The 24493-nt window shown below is 54.2% G+C and overlaps 2 protein-coding genes across 6 annotated transcripts in view; one reads left to right on the top strand and one right to left on the bottom strand.

Moving 5' to 3' along the window:
• The first annotated feature begins 104 nt into the window (after window positions 1-104).
• On the top strand, window positions 105-6614 carry ADRM1 (adhesion regulating molecule 1). 4 transcript variants are annotated; one of them, XM_038158537.1, is made up of 10 exons: window positions 105-235; window positions 592-802; window positions 1050-1166; window positions 1246-1369; window positions 1795-1881; window positions 3951-4032; window positions 4254-4375; window positions 4811-4968; window positions 5642-5744; window positions 6386-6614. In XM_038158537.1, exons 1-10 carry the CDS (start codon window positions 120-122, stop codon window positions 6490-6492), a joined length of 1227 nt encoding a protein of 408 aa, XP_038014465.1. In that variant the 5' UTR covers window positions 105-119; the 3' UTR covers window positions 6493-6614. The 4 variants fall into 4 exon arrangements, with proteins under 4 accessions (XP_038014465.1, XP_038014463.1, XP_038014464.1 ...); XM_038158535.1 differs by having other exon boundaries at window positions 4254-4483; window positions 6386-6612; XM_038158538.1 differs by having other exon boundaries at window positions 119-239; window positions 4254-4483; window positions 6386-6612.
• An 83-nt stretch (window positions 6615-6697) lies between these two features.
• The window catches only part of LAMA5 (laminin subunit alpha 5), an 85942-nt gene continuing 68146 nt past the window's right edge, over window positions 6698-24493 (bottom strand). For both annotated transcript variants that reach the window (XM_038158531.1, XM_038158533.1), the window contains exons 38-80: window positions 24133-24294; window positions 23890-23991; window positions 23721-23804; window positions 23280-23510; window positions 22725-22838; window positions 22323-22450; window positions 22018-22098; window positions 21404-21618; window positions 21058-21158; window positions 20429-20609; window positions 20087-20230; window positions 19855-20006; window positions 19665-19775; window positions 18692-18803; window positions 18007-18177; window positions 16986-17182; window positions 16784-16900; window positions 16553-16707; window positions 16192-16333; window positions 15920-16022; window positions 15722-15835; window positions 15426-15605; window positions 14906-15048; window positions 14534-14710; window positions 14156-14292; window positions 13926-14079; window positions 13711-13844; window positions 13447-13609; window positions 12870-12998; window positions 12524-12675; window positions 12007-12139; window positions 11587-11727; window positions 11266-11396; window positions 11013-11180; window positions 10788-10920; window positions 10508-10665; window positions 10203-10389; window positions 9808-9960; window positions 9414-9573; window positions 9196-9326; window positions 9005-9095; window positions 8188-8307; window positions 6698-8062 (exon numbers count right to left, since the gene is read on the bottom strand). In XM_038158531.1, the coding sequence (XP_038014459.1) occupies window positions 7908-8062; window positions 8188-8307; window positions 9005-9095; window positions 9196-9326; window positions 9414-9573; window positions 9808-9960; window positions 10203-10389; window positions 10508-10665; window positions 10788-10920; window positions 11013-11180; window positions 11266-11396; window positions 11587-11727; window positions 12007-12139; window positions 12524-12675; window positions 12870-12998; window positions 13447-13609; window positions 13711-13844; window positions 13926-14079; window positions 14156-14292; window positions 14534-14710; window positions 14906-15048; window positions 15426-15605; window positions 15722-15835; window positions 15920-16022; window positions 16192-16333; window positions 16553-16707; window positions 16784-16900; window positions 16986-17182; window positions 18007-18177; window positions 18692-18803; window positions 19665-19775; window positions 19855-20006; window positions 20087-20230; window positions 20429-20609; window positions 21058-21158; window positions 21404-21618; window positions 22018-22098; window positions 22323-22450; window positions 22725-22838; window positions 23280-23510; window positions 23721-23804; window positions 23890-23991; window positions 24133-24294 (6147 nt within the window). In that variant the 3' untranslated portion in view covers window positions 6698-7907. The remainder of the gene's footprint in view (window positions 8063-8187; window positions 8308-9004; window positions 9096-9195; window positions 9327-9413; window positions 9574-9807; window positions 9961-10202; window positions 10390-10507; window positions 10666-10787; window positions 10921-11012; window positions 11181-11265; window positions 11397-11586; window positions 11728-12006; window positions 12140-12523; window positions 12676-12869; window positions 12999-13446; window positions 13610-13710; window positions 13845-13925; window positions 14080-14155; window positions 14293-14533; window positions 14711-14905; window positions 15049-15425; window positions 15606-15721; window positions 15836-15919; window positions 16023-16191; window positions 16334-16552; window positions 16708-16783; window positions 16901-16985; window positions 17183-18006; window positions 18178-18691; window positions 18804-19664; window positions 19776-19854; window positions 20007-20086; window positions 20231-20428; window positions 20610-21057; window positions 21159-21403; window positions 21619-22017; window positions 22099-22322; window positions 22451-22724; window positions 22839-23279; window positions 23511-23720; window positions 23805-23889; window positions 23992-24132; window positions 24295-24493) is intronic.

Here is a 24493-nt window from a genome sequence, read left to right as displayed (position 1 = left end):
CACGGCGGTCTCGGGGAGCCCGGCAGAATATCGCGGCCTCTGAGCGGGCGGGGGGTGCCCGGGCCGGGCCCTGACCCCCCCCCCCCCCCCCCCCCCCCCCCGTCCCGGCTCGGCTCCGAATGTTTGCCCAGCGCGGGGCCGGGGCCGGGGCCGGCCGGGCCGTGAGCGCAGCGCGACCCCGGAACAGCCGCGCAGCCCCGCGGGGCCGGGCCCGGCATCGCAGCCAGGCCCGCGGGTCGGTCAGTGCGGGAGGGGGCGGGGGGCAGCCCTGGGGCTCTGCGGGTGCTGGAGCCGCAGTGTGGGGATACAGCAGGGCTTCCTGCTTTGAACCATGAAGAAGGAAGCGCTGGGGGACGGTGGCTTCATTTTCTAGTGCCTCAGCACACAGGCTGTCCTTTATTAGTGGAGGGCTGTAGAGCCTCCTGTCCTCATCCAGGCTTCTGCTTTAGCTCATTTGAATTACCCTGGAATTCTGCAGGCAGCAGAACAGATTGCTTTTGTGAAGCCACCTGGTAATGGCAGAAATTTGATACTGGGAAGAGAGGATATGGGAAGGTTTCTCATCGCACCTGCTGCTCTCTCTCTTTCCAGGATGTCTTCAGGTGCATTATTTCCAAGCCTGGTGCCAGGCTCTCGTGGCTCCTCGAGCAAATACCTGGTGGAATTTCGGGCAGGGAAGATGACCCTGAAAGGCAGCACTGTAACTCCAGACAAGAGAAAAGGCCTCGTTTACATCCAGCAAACTGATGATTCCCTCATTCACTTCTGCTGGAAGGACAGGACTTCGGGCAATGTGGAGGATGTGAGTATGAGCTGGTGTTTCAGTGCTGAGGTGTTATGTCATGTTCTGATCTGCTGGCACTGCAGAAAGAGCTCCTCCAGGACAAATTAGGTTGAAAATGTCACTGACAGACCTGCACTTCCACATGCTCTCTGCTCTGAGGAGCAGATGGGAGAAAGTTTGTGGAGGAGGGCAGAGGGATTTGGGAGGTGAAAAGGAATATTGATGTATTTTCTCAAACACTTGTTTCTCTTGATATACTTTCTAGGATTTGATTATTTTTCCTGATGACTGTGAGTTCAAGAGAGTCCCACAGTGCACCACAGGCCGTGTGTATGTATTGAAGTTCAAGGCAGGATCAAAACGACTCTTCTTCTGGATGCAGGTTTGTGGGAAGCCAAAGACAAAGATCTTGGATCAAAATCCCCCCAGCATGATTCATACCAAGAGCAATTCTCTTGCAGGAGCCGAAGACAGACAAGGATGAGGAGCACTGCCGTAAGGTGAACGAGTATCTCAACAATCCCCCCATGCCAGGGGCATTGGGTGGGAATGCCAGTGGAGGCCACGAGCTCTCAGCATTGGGAGGTACAGTCCATTCTCTGCTCCTTCATGTCAGAGGCTTTTTTTTCTTTTTAAATTTATGTCTAGACTAAGCCCCTAGAGTTCCCTAGGAAGAAATCCCTGATGGCTGTGGAGGGTGAGCTGGGGACAATGTTAATACCAGAAGCGTAAATGTGCTTTTAGCAGAATAAACTGTGCTGTTAAATAGGTGTAGGCTGAAAGTTAAGACTGCCAGGAGAAATCTCTTTGTTTCCAGTAGATTCTCTGGAGTCTTACCTCTTTATGAAGCCAAGTTACATTTATCTTTTATGAAGATCATGACTCAGTAAACACTTGAAACTGTTTTTCCATACAGAATGTGATGCCAATTAATCTCCTGCTGTTTGAGCCGGAGTGCTGTGAAAAAAACCATGTGAATATGTTGTGTTTCAGAATGTTTTTGTTTTTAGGTGAGGGTGGCTTGCAAAGCCTTCTTGGAAACATGAGCCATAACCAGCTCATGCAGCTGATCGGACCAACGGGCTTAGGAGGACTTGGTAAAATGCTTTAATATCTTTATGCCAAAATGGTATTTTCTCCTGCCAGGTTAAATCTTACCTGACAATGTTCTCAAGCAGTGCTATTGATCTCAATAGCGCTTCTTTCATGTGAGAAGGTGAGGCCCTGCCTCAGAGATGAGCTCAGGGATAGAAAAAGGGTACCAGATTCTACACAGCACTCATCTCAGGGCTTGGTCTGCAAGGAACTGTGGTTCTGCTCCTTGCTGCACTGAATCTTCTGCTTTTTTTTCCCTTGTTTTTCTCTACTCCACTTTTTCTTCCAAAATATTCACTGGAGCATGGGCTGAAAACCAGTGATTTGCTCCTGGTGAATGTGCTGGATACCAGGCTGTGGAATTGCTTGTGTTGTCTCTGATTCAGTGAATATTTGTGTGCAAAGTAGAAAGAGTTCAAGAGGAAGGTCGGAGTGTTCCCACCCCACAGCACTCCCCAGTCAGGGGGACAAGGTTCAGGGCAGGGCTTTCTCTCCTGGGCAGCCCTGGGGAGAGCTGGAATCACTGGTTTCTGAAGGGGCTGTGGTCTGTTCTCAATGCTGTCCGTGCTGCAGGAGCATTTTCTGACAGGTCAGACCCTCGAGTGTAAATAGGCAGAGGAACACAGCAGTGACAAAGATTCTGTGCTTCAGCTCAGAAGTCCATTTTTGTGGATCTGGCTGGTGTCTTTTTAGCTTCAGATGCAAGTCTCGTATTGGTGGGATGTTCAGATGGAAATCTCATGGTAGTGTTGGAAAAATCTGCCCTTTTAGGATGTGTTTGGAAAAGATCTTCCTCTTGAAGCATCACATAATCCTGAGACTGTCCTTCTTTTTTCAACGCTTTTCCTCAGCAGTTCTTCTTTCCTTGCCTTTACATCCAGCCATAAGCCAGCTTGACATGTTACAGAAAGAACCATCTGCTTGCTGCTGCAAACAGTGGTGTGGTGAGTCCCTGGGGATCATTTCCCCTGGGAGAGTTGTCTTTGTCACAGCTGGTTTGCGTCTCCTGGGGCTCTGCAGAGCTCCAAAGGAGCTGTCTTGCTCCTGGGTCACTTTTACCATGAAATGGAGCAGAACAGTGAGCTTCAGCTGCCATACCTGCTGCTGGGGAAGCTCTGGGATAAGTGACAGGAAGTGTTGGTTCCATGGGACTGTTCCTGTACGAGGAGGGACTGGCAGGGGCTCACTCTGACCTGCAGGGTCTGTAGCTGCAGTTGGCCAGGGGTTTGCTCACTGAGTGCTGCTGTTCTGTCCTCTGATCCCAGGTGCTCCCAAAGGTGAGAAATGCAGCTGCTTTGTGTGTATAATCAGGTGTGGTGCAAGGAACTGCTGGTGGGAAATGGAGTGTTTGGCTGATGTGACTCAAAGGAATTGGAGGGGAGTATTCAAATCCCTGACAACTCCAGGGGGTCCAGCAGCCCGGCCTTTTCCCAGCTGAGGTTCTTGACCGTGCTGTAGGTCTTTGGTAGTTGGGAAGTGTGATGGAGGAGGCTGATCCTGGTTTCTTTGGCATAAGGGTGTTGGTTTCCTGCTGGCTGCTCTCCTGAGAGCGCTTGGTGTGTGGAGCTGTCTGTCCTTCCTTTGCCTGGGAAGTGTTTCAGAGCTTGGCTGATTCCGTTGCCGCGTCTCTGCGTTAGGTTTGAAGCTGCAAACCCCTGGTCTGCGAGGAGAGAGTGGTGGCGACTCAAAGATGCCTCTGGGATCTTCTGCTGAGGGCCTTGGTTTTAAAGTTCATAGAACAGTTGGATTTTTGGTGTGGCAGATATGAGGAGAGGGCTGTGTTACGATGATGTACGTACGGCACAAACCGGAGTAACTTCATCCTTGCGTACACCTAGAAATTGAGTCATTTCTGAGATGTTCAGCTCTCTAATGGGAATGCAAGATCAGAAAAGAAGATTCTGTTAATTTGGAGAAGGGGATAGGAGGGTGGGTTGGGCTCTTTCACCCCCTCCTCTATTGTAGCAAATAAAACCTTTCAGGTACAACAGCAGCCTCTCCAGAGAAGAGAGGTGCAGAAAACCTGAAGAAATAAATGTCTAAACCTGTTCTTCTTTTATGTTCATGGAAGGTGGGCTGGGTGCACTGACAGGACCAGGGCTGGCCAGTCTGCTTGGGAGTGGGGGACCTCCAACCAGCAGTTCATCATCAAGGTAGGAGGCCTTGTCTGCCCTGGGCTATTGCAGTGGGAACTTGCCACTGCTGTGGGAGGACTCATGGCTTACTGAATGGGGAATATGGTGGGAATCAAGGCTGCTTATTACCTCTCTAAAATGAGGTGGGAGTTTTTCATACTGTAAAGGTTTGAAAAGAAGCTTTTCAGAATAGAAGAGTTTTTTTGCAGGGAATTAATTACCCTAATTATCTTGCCTAGCTCTCGCAGCCAGTCGGCTGCAGTGACTCCATCTTCCACGACTTCTTCCACGCGCGTAACGCCGGCGCCGTCCGTTCCCGCGGCTGCCTCGGTGACCAGCCCCAGCCCCGTTCCCAGTTCGGGTAATGGAACCAGCTCAGCCACCAGCCCAACCCAGCCCATTCAATTGAGTGACCTTCAGAACATTTTAGCTACTATGAATGTGCCATCTGGAGCAGGAGGACAGCAAGGTAACAGTGCTCTGACCAGGCAGCTGCTGGATCCAGGAGTGCTTTGGAGCTGTTTTACTGTGCTGTCCTGTTCCACATTGGTTTGAAAGGTCTCTTAATTTTTTTTTGTTCCAGTTTTTTGGTGTTTGTTTTTTTTTTCTTAAATTTCAGTGCTATTTTTGACTGCTTCAGGAGACTTATTCTCACTCCAAAACTGAGAGGAAGATAAGATGGTGGCAGTGTGATAATAATTTTAATACTCAGATCCTGACTAGATAATTTGATTTACATGACAAAACCATGGGGTTTTGGGTGTAGTCTAATGGCCAACCCTTTGTTTTCTCCTAGTGGACCTGGCAGCTGTTCTGACTCCTGAGATCATGGCTCCCATCCTGGCCAACGCTGAAGTTCAGGAGCGATTGATGCCTTACCTTCCCTCAGGGGAATCCCTGCCACAGACTGCAGAAGAGATCCAGAACACCCTGACGTCTCCTCAGTTCCAGCAGGTAAATGCTGGCTCTGGGTGGAAGTGCACTTCTTCCTCCTTTCCCATCCTCCTGATTCACCTTGCCCTGCTTTTCCAGGTTCCTGGCACTGTTCAGAGTGGGGAGTTGCTCAGTAGAAGTGGAAAGGAGGAGGGACATGGTTTAACGGAGCATTAGTTCTCCCTGCAGTCACTCAAGGGCAGATGGGAATGGTTTTTACTTTTTCTTTTGGAGTTGGGCTTTACCTTTTTATTATAAATGTGCTCTGGCAAATGACAGGAGTAATAGCAAATTCTTTGTTCCCTTTCACCAAATGGCTCCTTAAAGGTAATTTCAGGTGACTGAAGTGAGGAGATGCTCATGGTTACTACACTACATCCTTTGAAACACCAGGCCTTAATTGCAGGACACTGTCTGTGATAAAAGTTGGTGTCTTACAGACCAATCTGAACTAGTAATTTACACCAATTCATTGAAATTTGGCCATTTGAAAAATTTCAGGAGCTTAAATGACTGGTTTAGATTAAACTGTAGCAACTTCCATGCAAAAGGAAGCGAGGGACATGAAATTGGTGATTATTTCATTGCATATCTGTTCCCAAGCCCTGCCTGACAGGACTGCTCTCCTCCTGGGGTTACTGCTGCGGGAATCTGATGCAAACTTTATTTTGATGCTGTTGACTCCAATCCACAGGCTTTGAGCATGTTCAGTGCTGCCTTAGCTTCAGGACAGCTGGGCCCACTCATGAGCCAGTTTGGGCTACCTGCAGAGGCAGTAGATGCAGCAAATAAAGGCGGTGAGTGCTGGTGCTGGTGGGAGCAGGAAGGAGGGGGTTGTTGGGGTGTTGGCACTGCACATGACCACTCAATGTGGGGTGTAAGGATCAGCTTCTCTCTAACTCTCCCTCTCTGAGAGTTGTGAGTCTGCAAGGTGACTCTTGCACTGATGTTTACAGGGAAAAGGGGGATGGGACAGGTGTTCCAGCACACAGTGAGGTGTTATGTGCAGTGAGAGAAGTTGGGGTTCTGCACAGATGTGCTGGTTTTGTTTTCTTGCTAGGGATGCAAAAGACTCTGGAGGTGTCACAGTCACCTTGTTCAGGAAAGCCTTTCTTGTGGGAGCCTTTAACAATTCACATGAAATCAGTGAACACAGTCAGGCCAGCTCTGGCACTGGGACAATCCCTTTTCCCTAATGAGCTTTTAGCATCTCTCCCATTACTGCAAGAATTCTGCTCTCAGGATGCCCATGCACAATTAAAGTGCATAAAATGCTGTGGCATAGAGATCTGGATGTGTGTTACTATTGTTCAAAATTTTCCTCCCTGCTAATTCATGCTGAAGCAACTGTTTGCTTTCTAAGTGATGAAGCTTTCACCTTGTGTGGACAATGAGCTCCAGCCCAGGAAATGCAATAACTCGTGTGTTTAACTTCCAGATGTAGAAGCCTTTGCCAAAGCCATGCAGAACAGCGTCAAGTCAGACCAAAAGGAAGGAGACTCGAAGGACAAGAAAGATGAAGAGGAAGATATGAGTTTAGATTAAGTTATTTGCTCTTCCTTACAGATATTCCTAGATACTAACTTAAGCAACTGCAGTAGGATTACTAACTTCATATTATGCTTATATAAATCTACAAATAAAGGAATTTTCTTTTATCTGCCATACTGTTCCTTCCAGTCTGTACAGTATCCCTACAGCACAGATTGATTATCCCTCTTCCAGCTCATCAGCCTGATGCTTACTCTTCCCCAGGTAAAGTGAAAGAGAGTAACATAAAACTTTATTTGACTCCAAAGTATGTACCAGTGATTTACAAAGACCATCTTTAATACTACAACTTTAAAAACAGGTCATAATTACATTTAAGATGGACATGTTAAAAACCCATTTTACAATATTTACCCCTCATAAAAAAAACCCCACAATATAATGATATAAGTTACAAGTCCATTTCAGAAGCAAGATTTTGTCCCCAAGTGGCCAGAGATATATATACACACACAAATATATATATGACGTGTAAGTGCACGAGTGAACTGGGTGTCTTGGGAGGAAAAAGCTGCTTCAAGTGGAGACTGCACTACACCAGGGCTGAGGGAGGCTGAGCAGGAGCCGGGGTAGGTGAGGGCCAGGTGCGACCCCACACCTGGCCAGATGTGGAGGTAACCTTTCTATTTCTTCCCTTTCAAGCAATGGTTTCTTGCTTCACACAACAGGACTTCAGTCAGTGTACTACTAGTGCTGAGTGCAAGTGCAGAGCCAGTGGTGGTTGTGCCTTTCTGCTTTCCCTCTGCAGTTCTCCCAGCCTATTCTGTTCTTTTTTTTGATTCTTATAAATATTCTGATAACAAGATGCTAATTCTGTGAACAGAATTTTGTCCAAGTTCCCCCTTGCAGAGCTCTTTGCGTAGCAGTAGCAGGTGAGCTGAGACTGCCCTTGGGGGGAGGTTAAATGTGCCCTTGCTTATAAAACCCCAAAACTGACGGAATTAATCCAGTTTGTCCTAATTGCATTTATAAACCAGAAACTGCCTGCAGCCTTTATCAGCAGACAGTCTGTGACGTTCATTAACAGCCTCAAGTGTTCGGTGAACTAAATCTATGTGCCTGGAACGCGTGGGGTGAAGGGAACAGGACTCGGGAGGAGCTGCAGGGCTGCTCTGTGCTCCACCCACGCTCCCACCACGAGCCCTGCTGCAGATCCTTGACCGCCCAGCAAGGACTCACCTGTCGCCACATCCCGCTCCAACTTTTTGGTTCTATTTGTGAAACATCCCCGAAGTGCCCCCTGTCCTCCCCTGCCCTCCTTCCCCTGGGATTTGTGGCCCCTCTGGTTTGGCCCAGACCTGTGCCTGCAGTCACGGCAGATAAGTGTGTCCGAGCACGCTCGGTGCTCCGAGTGGTGTCGCCGGGGCCGCAGCAGCGTTCTGTCCCTCGGGCTGTCCTTGGGGTGGCATTCAGAGCACCGGGCAGCCCTTCAGGCCGACAGAGCCCCGGGCAGCCCCTGCTCGAGGCAGCTCCACGTGCCTCTGGTTAATCTGCAGGTTCCTGACACAGCCCACGTAGTGAGGGAGGGGAGGTAACAGCAGCCCTGTGCTGGCCTTGTCTGTCTCTGCAGCAGAAACAAGGAAAGCAGGCATTAGTCTGGCAAAGGCTTAACCTCTCCCTCGCACCAGGAATAATATCTCCCCTTGTCCTTGGGGTATTTCATCCTGGAGCACATCTTTCCTGACTCACCTGGCAGCCCTCCCAGGGAGAAGGTTGCCCTTGTGCTGGGTGCAGGGAGCTGGCTGGGTCCCACTGTGTGGTTGCCTTCTGTGTCCACATCCACCTGGATTACGTTTTTCCATTTGGTAACTTCAAAAGAAAACAACAGTCAGTGCTGCTTCCTTACCCATGGAGCAAGCCCACCTCTGCTCTCCAGCCTAGACCACTGCTGGAGCAAGAGCAAAACTACTGAGGGTCAAAGGGCCTGGCCTAGCTCTTGGGAAATGCCCAGAGTCGGGACAATCGCCCCCAAAACCTCACCCAGTGCTGGCTGAACAAGATGGAGGTTTAAAATAGAGCTGTGCTGAGATGGGGCTGCAGCTGTGCCCCCGCCCCAAAAAGGGCTTGATGCAAAACAGCACTTGCTCAATGGCAGCTACCATTGAAGGCTGTTTCCTGTACAGGTATGAATTCTGCAATCCCCGCTCCCAACTATGGGCTTGGAGTCCTTTGGACACTCGACACCAAAGCAAACTGGGCATTCACTTCAAGCTGGACACAGCCCAGGATGGAACGAGTCCTGTGGCACATCCTTGGCCTTGCCAGCAGCTCCACAAAGTGGAAAAACAACCTGCCTCGCCTGACTACCAGAGCTGACAGTGCTAAGATCAGGCAGGAGTTCTTGTTAATCAGGAAATTGACCTCATGGCAGCTACAAACTCCCAAATTAAGTGCATACACCATGGGGACAGGGTTTAAATTGCCAAGCCTGGGCTTGTCCTGAGCTCCCCTAGGAGCTGAGCAGGGCTGGAACAGAGCCACAGAATCAGGGGAACTGTCACCTCACCTGCAATGGTGTGCCACTGCCCGTCACAGAGAGCTGGGCTCGTCACCGACGCCGAGAACTCATCAGCCCCAGCGCCCGCTCTCACAGTGACCTGGGGTGAGACAAACCCATCAGAGCTGGAGAGCTGAGAGGGACAGGCAGCAGACACCCACTCCCTCTGAAAACCCGTGGGGAAGCCCCCCTCCCAGTACCTTGGTCTCCTCCATGTAGAGCAGGAGATGGTGGCTTCTCCTCGTGCCGATGTGGAAGATGAGGCCAGAGGCACTGCGGGGACGCACCTCCAGCGTCACCTCCAAGTCCTGCTCAGTCATCACAGCATCAGCTGGAAGAGAAATGCCATTGGTGAGGAGAGGACCAAGGGCATTCCCATGGAATGTGACCCTCCTAGTCCCAGGCCACAGTGGGGTACCTAAGGCGATGGAGCCGCCATCCGCGGTGAAGAAGACTCCGCTCTCCAGCGTGCCCTCGTAGCACGGCGTCACCCCAAAAGTGCGTGAGGGGGGACCCAGGGGCCTCCCGTCCAGCTGTAGGTTCCTCAGGCAGCCATCAAAGCTGGAGGCCGATGCAGCCTGTGGAGAGAGGCCACTGAGCACAGAGGGGCAAAGGCTGGGAGGCACCAGGTGATGCCATGGGGCTGGGAGGCACCAGGTGAGGCCGTGGGGCTGGGAGGCACCAGGTGAGGCCGTGGGGCTGGGAGGCACCAGGTGAGGCCGTGGAGCTGGGAGCAGGCTGAGAGAGGGTGATGCCATGGGGCTGGGAGCAGGCTGAGAGAGGGTGATGCCATGGGGCTGCCAAGCCCTTACCAGTATGTGAGCCTTGGCTTTTCCAGCTGGAAGCCCCCCCACATACAAGGGGGTCTGGGCCACGAAGAGCCCTGTGGTGGCCACTGCAGCACCCTGGGCTCGCAGCCCATCGATGACCAGCTGAGCCCGACTCTGGTCTCTGCTGAAGAAGACCTGCAGGGAGCAAAGGTCAGTGCCAAGACTGGGTTGGGAGGAGCCCCAGCAAAGGGAGGCCTCAGCTCAGAGGTTCAGCCAGCCCCAGGCTGTGATTTCGCTGTCCCCTTTGCTGCCCTGGAACTGCAGCGTCCCATGTGCAATGGAGGAGCAGCACCCAGAGCAGGGCTGCTCTGAGGCAGCCCCTGCAGGGGCACTGACGTGGTTCAGGGGGGTCCTGCTGAGCCCCGTGCCCCGCTCACCGTGTGCCACCGGCGGTCACGGTACTTGTCCTTGCTGCGGATGCGCAGCCGGCGCCTGCCGACGTCCACCAGGAAAACAAAGCGCCCGTTGGAGACAAAGAGAGCCATGGAGGAGCCCCGCTCGCCCTCCACGTAGAAGAGCAGCCCACTGGAGGAGTTCAGCTTCACCTCCAAGGAGAAATGGGACCTGCAGGGACAGGGAGTGATGGGAGCACCCGGCTCTCCTGCAACTGCACGGCACATGTGCTTCCAGGCCATGATCCCAGAGCCAGGATTGCGTGGGGTGGGCACGGGGCGAGGCTCACCTCCACCCAAAGGAGGCTGGGATCTCATCAAGCTCCCAGCGGCTGCTCGGGGCGCCCCCGAAGCGGAAGGAGCCCCTGGCTGCGCGGGGCTGGGGGTGCAGCTGGCACAGCCTGTCCTGGTCGTGGCGGCGGCCCTTGGGCGCAGGCTTGCCCGGCACCTACACGACGTGCACCGGGGAATGGAGTGAGGGGAGCATCCCCGCCCTGCCAGCAGAGCTGAGCAGTGGCACCTGAGGAGGATGAGGAGGAGGAGGTGGGGAGTTCTGGCAGCAGCTGGTACCTTGGGTTTCCGCCTGTCCTTCTTCGGAGTGACTCTGAGCTGCTGCGACTGCTCGCCCAAGGGACAGCTCATGGTGACATTGATGCTCTCCACATTCTGCTGCAGGTCCACCACCATCTGCGGCTCTGACATCCTATTCATGGGGAGGAAAGGTCCCTGTCACACCAGCTGGGAGGTGGGAAGGGGCTGAGCCCCGCTGTGTGCGAGGGGCACGGTGTCACCCACCGCTTGACGAAGACGTTCCCGATGCAGCCGGTGAGGTTGCTGAGGGCCCCCGGATCTGGTGACCCCCCGAGCTGGAAGAGCCGACGCCCGTCCTGGCGCCGCTGCCGCCGGCTGGGCCTGGGGCCCGTGCTGGTGTCCTGCAGCTCGTCATCCACGTACAGCCGGACCCTGGGGGTGGCAGCAGGGGCTCAGCAGGACCCTGTGGCTGTGTGGGCACCCCAGCCCCCAGCAGCACCCACAGCAGGACACGTACCCACGGGCATCGCTGTAGAAGGCCACGTAGTGGGCCCTGCCATCTGCATAGGCACTGTCAGTGGTGACTTCGCTTCCCAGCAGGTTCAAGGCCAGCTGGCCCCTCTGGAGGGACACCTGGCACGTCCCCTCCTGCAGAAAGCATCAGCCAGCAGCTCAGCAGCTGAACCCCACTTCCCCACTGCCCTCCAGGAGCTCACGGTGCAGATCTCACTGCAGATCCACACCCTGGCCCCACCAAAATCCTCACTTTCCCAAGGGGAAGCAGCATCCTCCCCAGCAGCCCCACTGCTGGGATACCTGGGGGCCTGCAGGTGCCCACCTGGGTGGAGTGGTGGTAGAGCAGCCCCTCAGGCTGGCTTGTCTGGAAGCTGAAGCCGCTGTAGAAGTCCCGCAGCCCCGGCACGTCCGTCAGAGCCAGGGTCAGGTAGCCGTGGCCATGGACACTGACCGAGCGGGCAACCTGTGAGAGACAGCACAGAGGCAAGGTGGGAGCCTGGCCCTGGCCTTGCTGGGACATGAGGGAGGAGCTCTGCTTCCTTGCTGGCTCTGGCTGTTGCTACGGCCAACCATGTGGAGCAAGCACCTCACCATAACCACTCTGCACTGAGGACTTGGGAGGTTTATGCTTGTTTCTGTGTGAATGAGGGGAGCTGGGGCCTGTCCTGGGGCTCCTGTGCTCCCTTTCCCTGCAGACCCTGCTCCCAGCACACTGGCCAGGCTGCCAGGGCTTTGTGCTCACCAGGAGGTCCGAGGTGCACCCGTAGCTGACGCCCACGGTGCTCATGCGCTTCAGGTCGACGTATTTGCCAAGAGCCTTCAAGCCCTTCATGCAGCCCCGGATGGGCCCACCCGTGGGAAAGAGAGATTTCAAACTGCAGGAGAAGCAGACAGTGTTAACAAGGACAGCCCCAGGCAGGACACAGCCCTGGGCAGGATCTGGCCCTGCAGCCCTTTCAGGCAAAGTGCCTGGGAACGAATTGTGATGGTCACAGGTATCTCCAGTGTCAAGGCTGCTCCAAAGCATGCAGCACGGCAAAGGAGGACTTGGTGACACCCACCAGCACCCCATCCCTCACCGGAGATGGAGAAGTTACCATCCTTAAAAGCTCAGGATGATGGGCAGGGAGAGGAAAACTTCATCCCCAGCTTCAGCAGGGTTCCAACAGCCCTGGATGTGGCTGAGAAAGGGCCAGGCCACCACCAGGGACTCGAGGGGAACATGCTGACTGTCCCACCCCACTGCAGGCTGGACCCACCTGGGGGGCAGCACAGCTGGGGGCACACCCCCCAGGTAGTAGGAGACAGCGTTCTCCAGGGAGTTCTCCTGCTCCACCACAAAGATGGTGAGGCGCTCCACCCGCACCAGGATGCGCTTCTTGTTATTCATTTTGAGGAGGAAAATTTGGATCTGGAGACAGAACAGAGAAATGACCCGTCAGTCTGGGGCAGTCAGCTCCATCACAAAGGGCAAGACAAAGTGTCAGGTTAACAGCTCAAATCAAAAGCGTCTTGCAGCTCTGCCCTGCTCAAAACAAGGGTCCATGTGCCTCCCCCACCCTGGATGAGGAGCCCTCCCTCCAAGAAAGCCCTGTTACCTCTTACCGCTTTGTTTGTGGTGCTGCTGATGGTGAGGGACGAGGAGTTGCTTGGTTTTGCCATCTCCAGGCCAGAGCTGAAATCATAGTAAAGAGCCAGCTTCCCATCCCGGATGGCCAGACACAGGAATTGACCCTGGGGGAAGCAGGATGGACACTCAGCAGGTGCTCAGGATGCAGCTGTGGCACTGAGCCCATCTGCCCTTTGGCACTGGTGGGAGCAGGTCCCACTTCCAGTGCCCTGGTCACAGTTATCTGGGATTTATTTTCACACAGTGGCCCTGTGCTGGGGCACAGGGACAACACTGCAAGCTGGAAATGCTCTTTGCAGCACTGCCTGCCCCCATGAACCCTGGCCTAGCCTGGAGGGTCTCCCAAGTTCTGGGAGTCACCAGCCAAGCACTGCTGTGAGGTTTGGGTCCAGTCCTCTCATGGCTTTTAACAACAGTGCTGAAACCCTGCTCCAAGCAGCCCTGAGATCTCCAAATCCCTCCTCTCCTAAGTGTCCTGAACTGGGAACACCTGCAAACAGGCTTGGGACTGCCACTGAGGGATGAAGGCTCCCCAGGGGAGCAAGCACCTGCCTGGTTCTCCAGGAAGAAGATGATGCCGTTGTAGGAGACCACGCGGATCTCCTGCTCGAAGCGCTTGGTTGTGCCAAACTGGCTCTCAAACTTGATCTCTGCGTAGCCAGTGCCATCGAAGTAGGAGCCGTCAGTCAGCCAGGGGTCTCCCGTGGACTTGGACCTGAGACACACAACAGGAGGCATCAATCCCAAGGCATGGAGCAAGCAGAGCTGAGCTGAGTGCCTTGGGCAGGCTGCTCCCGGCCCGAGCGCGGGGCCCACCTGGCGCAGGGTTTCTCAGCAGCGGTGTCCAGCTCGAAGGTGTGCTGGAAGTTGTACAGGCTCACCACCTCCTCGTTCAGCGTGTCCAGCTCCAGGCACCCGCGGTAGTTGGGATAGCGCAAAGCAGGAGGAGGCTGGGAATTACACCCAACACTTAAACAGGGTTTCCCTCCCGTAAGAACCTCCTAAAGCCCCCTCCCTGCTGCCTGCCTCACCGTGAAGCTGGAGGGGTAGCCCCCCACGTAGAAGACCACGTTGCGTGGGTCCAGGTTGAGCAGCCCCTGCTCTCCCTTGGCCACGCTGTCTCCCTTGATCTCGTGCACCCTCTGCCTCTCCACGATCACCGACATGTGCCCGTACTGCAGGATCCTGCAGCAGGGAGCAATGGTCAAGATCAGTGGAGACCCTAAAGGAGCAACCCTGCCCTCCCTATGAAAGGCCCTACCTGTTGATGCTGATGGTGACAAACTGCTCTCCAATATCCTCGTCGACACTCAGGGAGGTTGGTTCCTCGTCTCCCAGTTTGTAGATCCAATGCACTCTGCGGTCCTTGAGCACAATGCCCAGGTAGTCTCCAGTGGCCTGAATGCAGGGAGAGACAGGGCCACATGTTGGCATTTGGGACAGGCAGGAGCTCTCCCTGATGCTCCCAGGGCTGCACTGGACAAACAGCCCCTATTCCACTCCCCACCCAGGCTGATGGCTGCATCCAGGGGCTTTGTGTCCCCCATAAAGATATTCATGGACCAGGTGAGGGGCTGATGTCCAAGCATGGACATCATTGATGCAACAAGGGCTCCATCACCCTCTGGCTCCATCTCACCTCTTGGCTGCCCAGGTACAACACGAACCGCCCCTCCTCTGCCTCATCCTGCTGGCTCCTGGGCTCGGGGTTTTGGATGTAGAATTTGAGGGATGTGTAGGCTGCTAAATCCTGCAGATTGCTGGGCATCCGGACCTGCACCCCTGAGCTGCCATTGAACTTCATGGGCACTTTCACCTGTAGGGTGACAAATCACCTGTAGTGGCACCGAACCCACTGCCACCTGCCTGGTCACTGCCAGTTCTACCAAACCCCACAAGAAAGCGACCCTGCCTGGTGGCCCCCAAACACCCTCCCTTTGCATGCCACCCTCAGGTAAGCCCTCCTCCAGCCCAGGCCACCAGCCCAGCCCTCACCCCGCCCTGAGCTCACCTTGCTGGCGGCATTCCTCGCCTGTGTGATGAGCTGCCGGATCCTCACGATGTTCTCTGACACGGTGGCATTTTTGTTCCTCCTGTTCTCCAGGCTGCTCAGCTTCTCCAGCAGCAGGGGAATGGTGCTCTCCAGGCTGGACACTGGGGTTGGAAGAGGAGCCAGGAGTTTTGGAGGTTAGCAAGGAAGGGAAATGCAAAGTTCAGGCAGTTTGAGAAATGAAAGTCAAAGCAGTAGTAGCTGGGAGCAGTCAGAGAGATCCCCCTAAATCCATCAGCCTTGAGGGGGTCTGAGAATGCTCCAGTGCATGCAACCTCCTGCAGTAAAGCTACAGGTGATACAGACATTGAAGGAGAGGAAAATAAAAAGGGCCAGCACTTAAAGCATCCAGGATTGGCTACCTCCCTCTGCTGTTGACCTGGAGTTGCAAGCACAGCTTTCAAAAATACTCTGAGGGTATCTGTGCATGCAGTAGCTCGTATCAGGCTCACCCTGGTAGCACATTAGGTTCAGCACTCACCAGATTTCCTGGCATCCTGGACTGCCTGGTTCAGGTCTTCATTTCGGAGGCCTCCATACTGGTCTTTCCACTCATCCAGGTTCTTCTTCATGGTGCTCAGGGCGTCCTCCACTCTTGCAGCTGTTTCATTTGCCTCAGCAGCAGCTGCTTTGGCATTCTGGATTGTGTCCTTTGTGTCCTCTGCAAAGAAATAAGTATCTCTGGGGTGCCCAGGAGAAGGGAGGAAGCACCTTGGATCACGGTCAGTGCACCAAGAAGGGAGCAGAGAGAATCAGTCCAGCCACCCCAGAACAAACCTTGCTCCCTGCCCAGCATGTCCTGCACAGACTGGAGCTGGGTCAGGAGCTGCTCCTTCCTCGCACGGAGGTCAGCCAGCTTGTCCTTCGCTGTCTGCAGAGTGCCTTTAATAGCTGCAATTAAAGAAATGCACAGGCTGTTTGCTGGAGCTCAGTCCAGCCCAAAGGACAGCAGATCCTGCGAGGAGCCTCTCTCACCCCCATTGAGTTTGCTCTGCTGTCTCCTTGCAGACTCCTCCAGGCTGCTGCTGTTCCTCTTCAGCATTCTGGAGGCGGCCCCGAGATTTTCTGATATGACATTCTGTGAAACAAACACGGGACTCAGAAGAGGAACTCAAGTCTCTGGCTCTGACTGCACACAAAAGTGCTCGTTCAGACAACTGCTCTCAGGCACAGAGCACAGTGCCCTTGTGTCAGAGGGAAGGGAGTTTGTTTTTTGCCCATCTTACAGGGCTCCCCACAGCACGTACCATCAGGGCCTCGCTGGCTGCCTTGTCAGCATCGTGGGCTGCTTGCTCTGCTTTCCTCACTGCTTCAATGATGCTGGCGTAGGCATTGGAGGCATTGACTGCCCTCTGGATAAAGCCATCCTGGTTTGTGTCCTGGATAATGCTGTGTTGAAAGATGAAGCCATCAAGTCCATGGAAAACAGGCTCTTGCCCATGCCCTCACAGACAAACCCCTCTGTTCTCCTGAGCACAATGTGTGCTCCAGTGTAAAACTTTGGAGGTGACACCCTGCTGTTCCCCTGCCACGGTGGGGCTGCAGTTTCCCATCCCCAGCTCTGGCAGCACACAGCCTGACTAGTGAGGCTCAGGACAGGTGCCTCACCCAGACAGGTTCCTTGCGAGCTCATCCAGGAGCCGGGCGTGCTCCTCTGCCTGCTCCACGATGGGGATCTTGCTGCTGGCTGGGGAGAACTTCTTGACCCGCTCGGTCAGGGGCAGCTTGGCCCCATCCAGCAGTGCTGCCAGCTTCTCGTATGCCTGCAAGGACACCTGTCACTGCTGAGGGCTGCCACGGCTCTCCCTCTGCCCATGCCCGAGTGCCTCTGCCACTCACCTCCTTTGCACGCTCCATCATCTGCAGGAAGTCAGAGACCTGGGCAAGGGCGTCCTTGGCCATCTGCAGGGTCTCCTGCACCAGTGCATGCTGCTTTTGGAGCTCCTGGCTCTTTTGCTGGACACAAAGACCCAGGGTTAGGGAGCAGCAGGGCTGGGACAGCCCCCCCCACTCCACAGCCAGGACCATGGTGAAGGTCTACCTGACTCTCCTCCAGGTTGTTTCGGTTCAGGCTGTTCAGCTCCTCTGTCTGCCTGGTTTTGTTCACGGCCTCGTTGAGGGCATCTCTCAGATCCATGAGCTGGGAGCTGTGCTGGGCCAGCCGCTCCTGGATGCTGCTCACCAGGTCCTGGTTGGACTGCCAGCGGGCGTGCAGCTCGCTCTTCACCCGATGCAGCACTGCGGAGGGGAGAACCCTTGCTAATTCCTCTTCCTGTGTTAAACAAACTTTCTGTGCCTGGCTGCCTCAAAGCCTGGCTCTGGTCTTAGCAGATATCAAGGCCAGAAGTGACCATCTTCCACCCCTCCCTCCCTCCCCCCTTTTCAGCCTAGCTGGCACAGGATCTTGTCCATGACTGTCTACAAACCCTCAGAGAAATGGGATCTCTTTCAAAGACACACAGCCATGCCTGAAAAGATTCAGTGATGGACCTGAGGCCTTGATTACTTCCACTGTGAAAAATTACTTATTTCCAACAAAAGCCAGTCTATAATTCCAGCTTTCAGATACTGAGTTATGCTTTGCCAAGGCTTGTTAATCAGAAGTGTTCTCTTCCTGCAGTGCCAGCATCCCTGGTTGGGCTCACTGCTCTCACTCCTGCAAGGATGCCCAAGGACAGCAGAGCTACAGTGGGAGCTGGCTGCTGGTTGTTACTCTATGGGGACAGCAAATAGGAAGGAACATGGTGTAATTTATCCCCATCCATGTGTGATGTGAATACATTACATAATAATGGGGATTCCTGGTTCTAAGTGTTGTCATTTTTGTTCATCAAACAGAAGCACCCACTTAGCTCTGCTCTGAAATTTGCCTTAAGGGAAAAGAAGCACAAATTATCCTGTTGGAGTGTCACAGGGAACTCTGGAATGCCTACAAAAATGGCTGGGGGTGCCTGGTTCTTAACAGCACTCTCTAAATATGACCATGATGTGCAGTGTCTGCGTGGGCTCCAAGCCAGACCCAGCAGGGCCTGGGCAGCCCTGTGCCACCGAGCTGGACTCACACTTCTGAGCCTCCTCGTGCTCACGCCTTGCCAGCTCCTCCTGGGCTCCCAGGCTCCTCTCCTTCATCTCCCTCAGCATCCTTTCCACCTCGGCCAGCTTCTGCCGGAACTCCTCGCCGGACGCGGTGCTGGCGTTCTCTGCCCCAAACCTGGCCATCTGCCGCACCAGGTCTGCAGAGAAACCCACACCCCCGTTAGACTGGCCAAACCAGGTCCTCCACAACCCCCTGAGGTTCTTCTCCTCACAAACCACTGACAGCTTTCAGGCAGCACTCAGACAATAAACTGCTTGAGATCACCCAGAGGTGCTGCCCCATGTTTCAGCCTCCTTGGCCACTACCAGTATCACATGTCACATCCTGAGCATCTTTCTGTGGCTCTACCTTTGCCCAAGATCCAGCCACTCTGCTTTGCTCAATCTCTCCTGAAGCTGCAGTGCAGATTGCCCCCGTTTTATGCATTTTAGTAACATCTGCGGAAGTTTAATACGTTTTTCCCCAGACTTGTGTTTAGCCAAGCAGCTGAGAATCACAATAAAGCTGGGATTCTGCAGGGATGTTCCTTGGTATTTTCCCTTGTTCTCTCCATGGCTTTCTCTAAGCACCGCAGTACTTGGCAGTGGCTGAAACCAAGAGCATGGCATATCACAGGCATAACCCCAAAGTGAAGACCCTTCTAGACATACCTGCAATGCCCCTCTGGATGCTTTGGATGTGCAGCAGGAGCTGTTCCCCCCTCTGGTACATGTCCCTCGTGTGCTGCTCAACGCGAATCGCTTCTCTGTGAGTCATGGTCATCTACCACAAAAACACTGGCTTAGTTCAAGTGTAAGATGATATTTTATGTATTTGTCAGGGGGACTGTTGCTCCCAAAAGGCACACAAGGCCTGGGAATGTGTTGCCTGTGAGGTCATTAACAAGCCTGTGCCACAATGTACTGAAGGTTGGTCTCATTTAGCACCTTCAGAGAAGCACAAGCATTAAATACAGCTCCAATGCAACAGGCTCTGGATGCTGGAACAATCCCAACACCACACAGCTCAGCACTGCTCTGTGCTCTTAACACAGGGAAAGCCCCAAAGCCTGGAGACAGGCACACCTGGGTCCTGATCAAGAGACAGGGGGCTGCAGTCTGGCTGCCTGGTACACACAGGGCAGTTTGTCTTTGCAGCTGTCTGGGGAGGAGATATGTCATCAAGTAGAGCTTTTCCCCTCTCCCTCAGATTAGGAACAGGCAGTTTATAAATCAAATCAAGTGAAATCAAATCTTGCTCAGTTTATCCATTCTCTGAAGATGCGACTGCTAGGTTTTAGACTGGATATAGATTGCATCCATGATGGACCCACATGTTTTGTTTCCTTACTTGTATGTCCCTTCTATAAATGATATTGGATGGAATTTGTTTTTACTGCTTAAGGTTGAAGCCGCCCCAAAAGCAAGCAGTAAATCAAGAAAAACTATCAGTATCATGAGATGTTTCACAGCTCTTCATGGAAGGAAAGCAGGTAATCCAGCTTGAGCACCTAACACTGCAACTTAGTTCTGGTTGAGCAGGAGCTCCAACCTGCCTGAACTAGGCTCCTCACAGCCTTCAAAGCCCTCATTTTGGTAAAAGGGGGACTTGTGCTCTGGCAAAGAAAGATGGAAAATATCCTACTTTGTGCTGCAGCGCGTTCAGGTCCTGTGTGAGTCCGATGTTCTCATCCTCCAGCTCATCAGCCCTTTCCCTGACCCTGCTCATGGCTCTGTGGTACTCACGGAGCTGGTTCTAGGAAAAAAAAAAAGGCTAAATCAGGCCAACAGGGCAGGAAACATGGGCAGAAGGTGATGCGAAGCCTTCCACGTACAGCAATGGCCAAGATGGTGCCGTTGAGGCCGTGGAGGCGAGCCCAGGCGATGGAGCTGGCGTTGAGGGTGACCAGCTGGCCGCGGATGGACGGGAAGGACATCTCGATGCTCTGCAGGTCCTCCAGCAGGAGCAGGACACAGCTGTCACACACTGCAGGGAGCACAGCAGTCAGCACAGGCCCTCTCCCAGGCTCCCCATCCCTCTTTCCCCCAGGACAGAGGGACACAGACCTTCACACTTCATGCTGTCGGGGCCGTTGGCCACCAGGATCTCGTGCTCGCGCAGGCAGACGTCGCACTGCTTCCCCGTGAGCCCGTTGGGGCACGTGCACTCCCCAGTGCGAGGGTCACAGGAGCCCCCTCTGCACTCACACTCTGCAGGTCGAGAAACAGAGAATCATTTTGTGCTTTTGCCGCTCTGGAGAGAGGGGAAGGAGAGGTTTTATCCCAGCTGTGCCCATCCGCACGCCAGTGCTGGGGGTTCCCTGTGCAACGCAGCTGTTTTCTCCCTCCAACAACTGGACCAGCAGCCCAGCGCTGTCCCAGTGCCCCTGGCTGGGACCCCACACTCACTTGTGCAGCCGCCCTGGCCGAAGCCCCAGTAGCCTGGGGCACACTGGTGGCAGCGGGAGCCGCTGACGCCGGGCAGGCAGCTGCACTGGCCACTCTGCACGTGGCAGCTGCTCCCCACGGCGCCGACGTCGCAGTCACACCTCCGGCAGCCCGAGCACCCCTCAAAGCCGTAGTACCCCTCCTAGGGAAAAGCAGGACATGGATGCCCTGGTCAGCAAGTGTGCCTCTCTCCTGGGTCAGTGACGGGGGACTCCAGCTTTCCTTTCTAGGTGTGTTTTGAGCACCACAAAATTCAAAGCAACATGGTAAAGATGTGGAGCTGCAGTGAGAACAGAGACACACCACAGCACTGCCCTGTGAACCTGCCCTTGCCCAAGCTGGATGCACTCAGGAGAATAGGGTTTACTGCAGTTTCACAAATGATGCCACTTTACTGGAATGCTGCCTGCACTGCTTGCTGCCAGATCTTTAATAGGCTTTTGCCATGTACAGCACCTCATGCAAATTCAGCCTTCTCCAGCCAGCAGCCAGCCCTGCTCGGCTCACGGGCCTGGGGGATGACACACCAGGGCTGCCCCTCATCCCCATGACAAGGACAGGCACCATCCCAGGGCCCAGGTGACCCTCACCTCGCAGCGGTCACAGTGCTGCCCTGTCACTCCAGTCTTGCAGAAGCACTGGCCAGTTTGTGGATGGCAGGAGTCAGTCCCACAAGGCGAACAGCTGCACTCTGCCAGGGAAAAATACATCCAGTATTACACTGAAGAGCCTGTCAGCCACTCACAACATTTACTGCTAACAGCAAAATCACTATTTCCCCTTTATCTATCAAAGTTAAGACAGAGCCTCTCTCCTCTTGGATTATGCCCACGACCCCTTTTACAAGCTGCATTTGGGCTGCTGTTCCTCAGAGGGAGATGAGCAGTGCTGGGAATGGATCCCTCCCTTCGCCCCTGGGCTGCCTGCCCCACTCACGCGTGCAGTTCTTGGCCACCACGGCGTCCCCGTAGTAGCCGGGCGCGCAGAGCTCGCAGCGTGCGCCGGCCGTGTGGTGCATGCAGCCCGAGCAGGCGCCCGTCAGCGAGTCGCAGCTGCTGAACAGCATGTTGGGATCCGTGTTCCCGCTGCACTCGCAGGGCTGGCACGAGCTGCCAATCACCAGCGGGTTGCCGTAGTATCCCGGGGCGCACCTGGAGAAACAACAAGTTACAACAGAGTGAGGATCCTGCAGCCTGCACTGGAGTTGCACAACTGGAACAGCGTGAGCATCCAACACTCGTAACTGCTGCAACCCTCAGGGATCTCAAAGCACTTTGTGTTTTGCCTCAGGATGCCTCAGAAAGGTGCCTGTATCACAGGCTGCAAGTCAAGACAAAGCACACCTAAGTCATACACCCACAGTAACAGAATTTCAGCAGTTGGGCATTTGCAGGCTGAAAAGGACTGAAGGAAATGCTGCCAGAACAAAGCAAACAGGGGCAGAGCCAGCTGTTTCTGCTGTAGTCCTTAAGGAGAAAACTTCTCTGCCACAGCAGTGGCTGCACAGGTTAGTGTCTGAGGCCCCCCAGACATGGTGCCACCCCCCTTACCGCTCACAGTTTGGTCCAGCGTAGCCTGGCTTGCAGAGGCACTGCATGTTGGATCCCTTGTGGACACAGCCAACAGCAAAACTGAAATGAGAATGGGGACACAGGGAGGAGCAGTTACTCCCGATGTGGTGCCAGGGGAGCTGGTCACTCATTGTGGGCTGCTGGGGCCTCGGGTAAGAGGCTATGAACATGGTTTGGGGACAAGGACAAGGCTGGCATTGGGACACCTGCCCTGGTGGGGCACAGAGTGGTTCCAGTGGTTAAACAGTGAGGCCAAACAGGCAATCCCATCCTGGGGTGCTTACTTGTTGGAGGCAACTGAAAGAGGGCATGGGCACCCAACACACTGCAGGGGTTCCTGGGCAGAGGGGCTGCCCATGTAGCCGTCCTTGCACCGCTCACAGTGGTCTCCTTCTGTGTTGTGCTGGCAGTTCTGCAAGGAAAAGGCAAATCCTGGGCTCAGCACTGACAACCAGAAATGGTGGATGCACTAAAAACTCCCTATCAGGATGCCTCAGTCCTTCCTCTCTCCCAGAGCTGCCCTGCACCCTAAGCTGACCCTGAGCAGGGTCCCCACTGAAACAGTGAAGCCAATGCCCCAACTCAGGCATGGTTCTGCCAGCCCAGTTAGTACGTAAAGAGCTTTTGAATCACATGCTACAGACCTCCTAACTCCAAAATATCACACCGCTCCACTGTTTACTTACAAGGCATATCCCAGAGCCTGGCAGGCACTGATCTGAGTGGCCATTGCAATGGCAGGGGATGCATTTTCCCAGGAAGAGCCCCTTGGTGTCCCTGTAGTAACCTGGAGCACATTCCTAAAGAGACAGAAAAAGGCAGAGATCTGAAAAATAGCCCGATACTTTTGGGAAAAGCAAAGAAACTAAGTTAGTTTCCATGACAGAATTCCCACTGGGTTATGCTGATGGAGAAAAGATTACAAGCAGAGATAGAGATTTTACATTGCAGTCCCTTCCTGCTCCTTTTAACCAGGAGAAAATTTGCCACAGAGAAGGACCCATTCCAAGGTACTGCAGCACCTGAATTATTTCCCATCATGTCCCTTCCAAGAAGGCAGATGTAACTTCTGCACCTCTTCCAAGTGCATGGTGTTGTGACAAGGAAATGTTCCTCCCTTTGGAACAAGCTGAGCTGTCACTTCAAACGAAGCCTTCAAGACCCAGTTTGAAGGCAGCTGGCACCCAAAACATGAATACCTGACTCCTCTGACTGGAACAGCCTGTCCACTCCCCCCTTACCTGGCAGGAGTCCCCCTGGTAGTTAGCTGGGCAGAAGCACAGCTCCACGTTGCTGGCACGGACACCTGTGGCTGTGTCCGTGGCCATCTCCAGCACCACACGGTGCAGGGACACGGAGGAAGAGAGCTGGGAGAAGAGTGCCCGGATCTGCAGCTGCTCCAGGTTTGCCAGCACCATCATGAGCTCCTCTCTGGACACAGGGTTGTGAGTCTCCGTGTGTCTGAAGTTACCCTGGTGGGAGAAAACCTGGCATTACTGGCAGGAAGCACAAGCATCTGAACATGCAGCCCAGCCTCCACATCCCTGCTGCTGGAATCTTTCCCCTTTGCATGGGTGAAAGAGCCCTGAAGCACTGAGCTCCAAGCAACCGTCCCTTTGTCTGCATGAGGTCTTGTCCTTTCCTGCATTATCTGAGCACTTCAGCTGTCTGTGCAAACTCACCTCCACCAGCTGCAGCTGGCCTTGATGTGCCTCCCCCGGGGATGGGTAGGCACCTTCCAGAAACATGATGCTCATCTGATTTCCCTGGGAAAAGCAAGGAAGGCGTCAGTCATCACCTCATCCCGCTCCTGCATTAGCAGGGGCCACCAGGGCATTTCTTGGGCTGCACCTTGAGGATCACGTCCGGCCGGGACTCCATGGGAATGAACACGTCCCCCCTGCGAGGGTTGGAGTGCAGCTCGTAGCGAAGGTGCCCTCCATAGGAGGAAACCTGAGGGAGACACAAATCCCAAACATTGCTGCAAGTCCACAGCACTGAGACAACTCAGAGACGGCCGAGTTCAACTGGAGTGTGAGCAGCGCCTGCACGTCAGGCTGCTGGTGAGGTCAGGCTGGTTCCCCATTCTCTTACCTGGTCCCCAAGGTAGGAGCTGGGTGCAACCCAGTAGAGCTCCTGGTAGGCGTCTGGGAGGTTTTTGAGGTCAGCAGTGACGAGCTGCTCCCGTGGGCTCAGAGCTGTTGGCACCTCGTGGCGGTCGCTGCTCAGCAAGAGCCACCCGTTCATGTCGACAAACTGGGGGGGAAGAGCAACTCTGGGTCTTCTAGTGGAGTTACAGAAAGCATCTGTGTGTTGATGCTCCAGAAGAACAGGTCCCAGAGCAGCAGAAAGGGGAATAACAGGCTCACACCTCACATGCATCCTGATGAAGCCACAGGAAAGCTGATCATCACCCCCGCCCAGCACATGAGACCCCAGAGACCAGGAAAAGGGG

Source organism: Motacilla alba, chromosome 20 (genome assembly GCF_015832195.1).
Source record: "Motacilla alba alba isolate MOTALB_02 chromosome 20, Motacilla_alba_V1.0_pri, whole genome shotgun sequence".
In the NCBI taxonomy this organism is placed as follows: Eukaryota; Metazoa; Chordata; class Aves; order Passeriformes; family Motacillidae; genus Motacilla; species Motacilla alba.
Note: the sequence above shows the minus strand (reverse complement) of the source record. Positions and strands in the feature narration are given on the sequence as shown.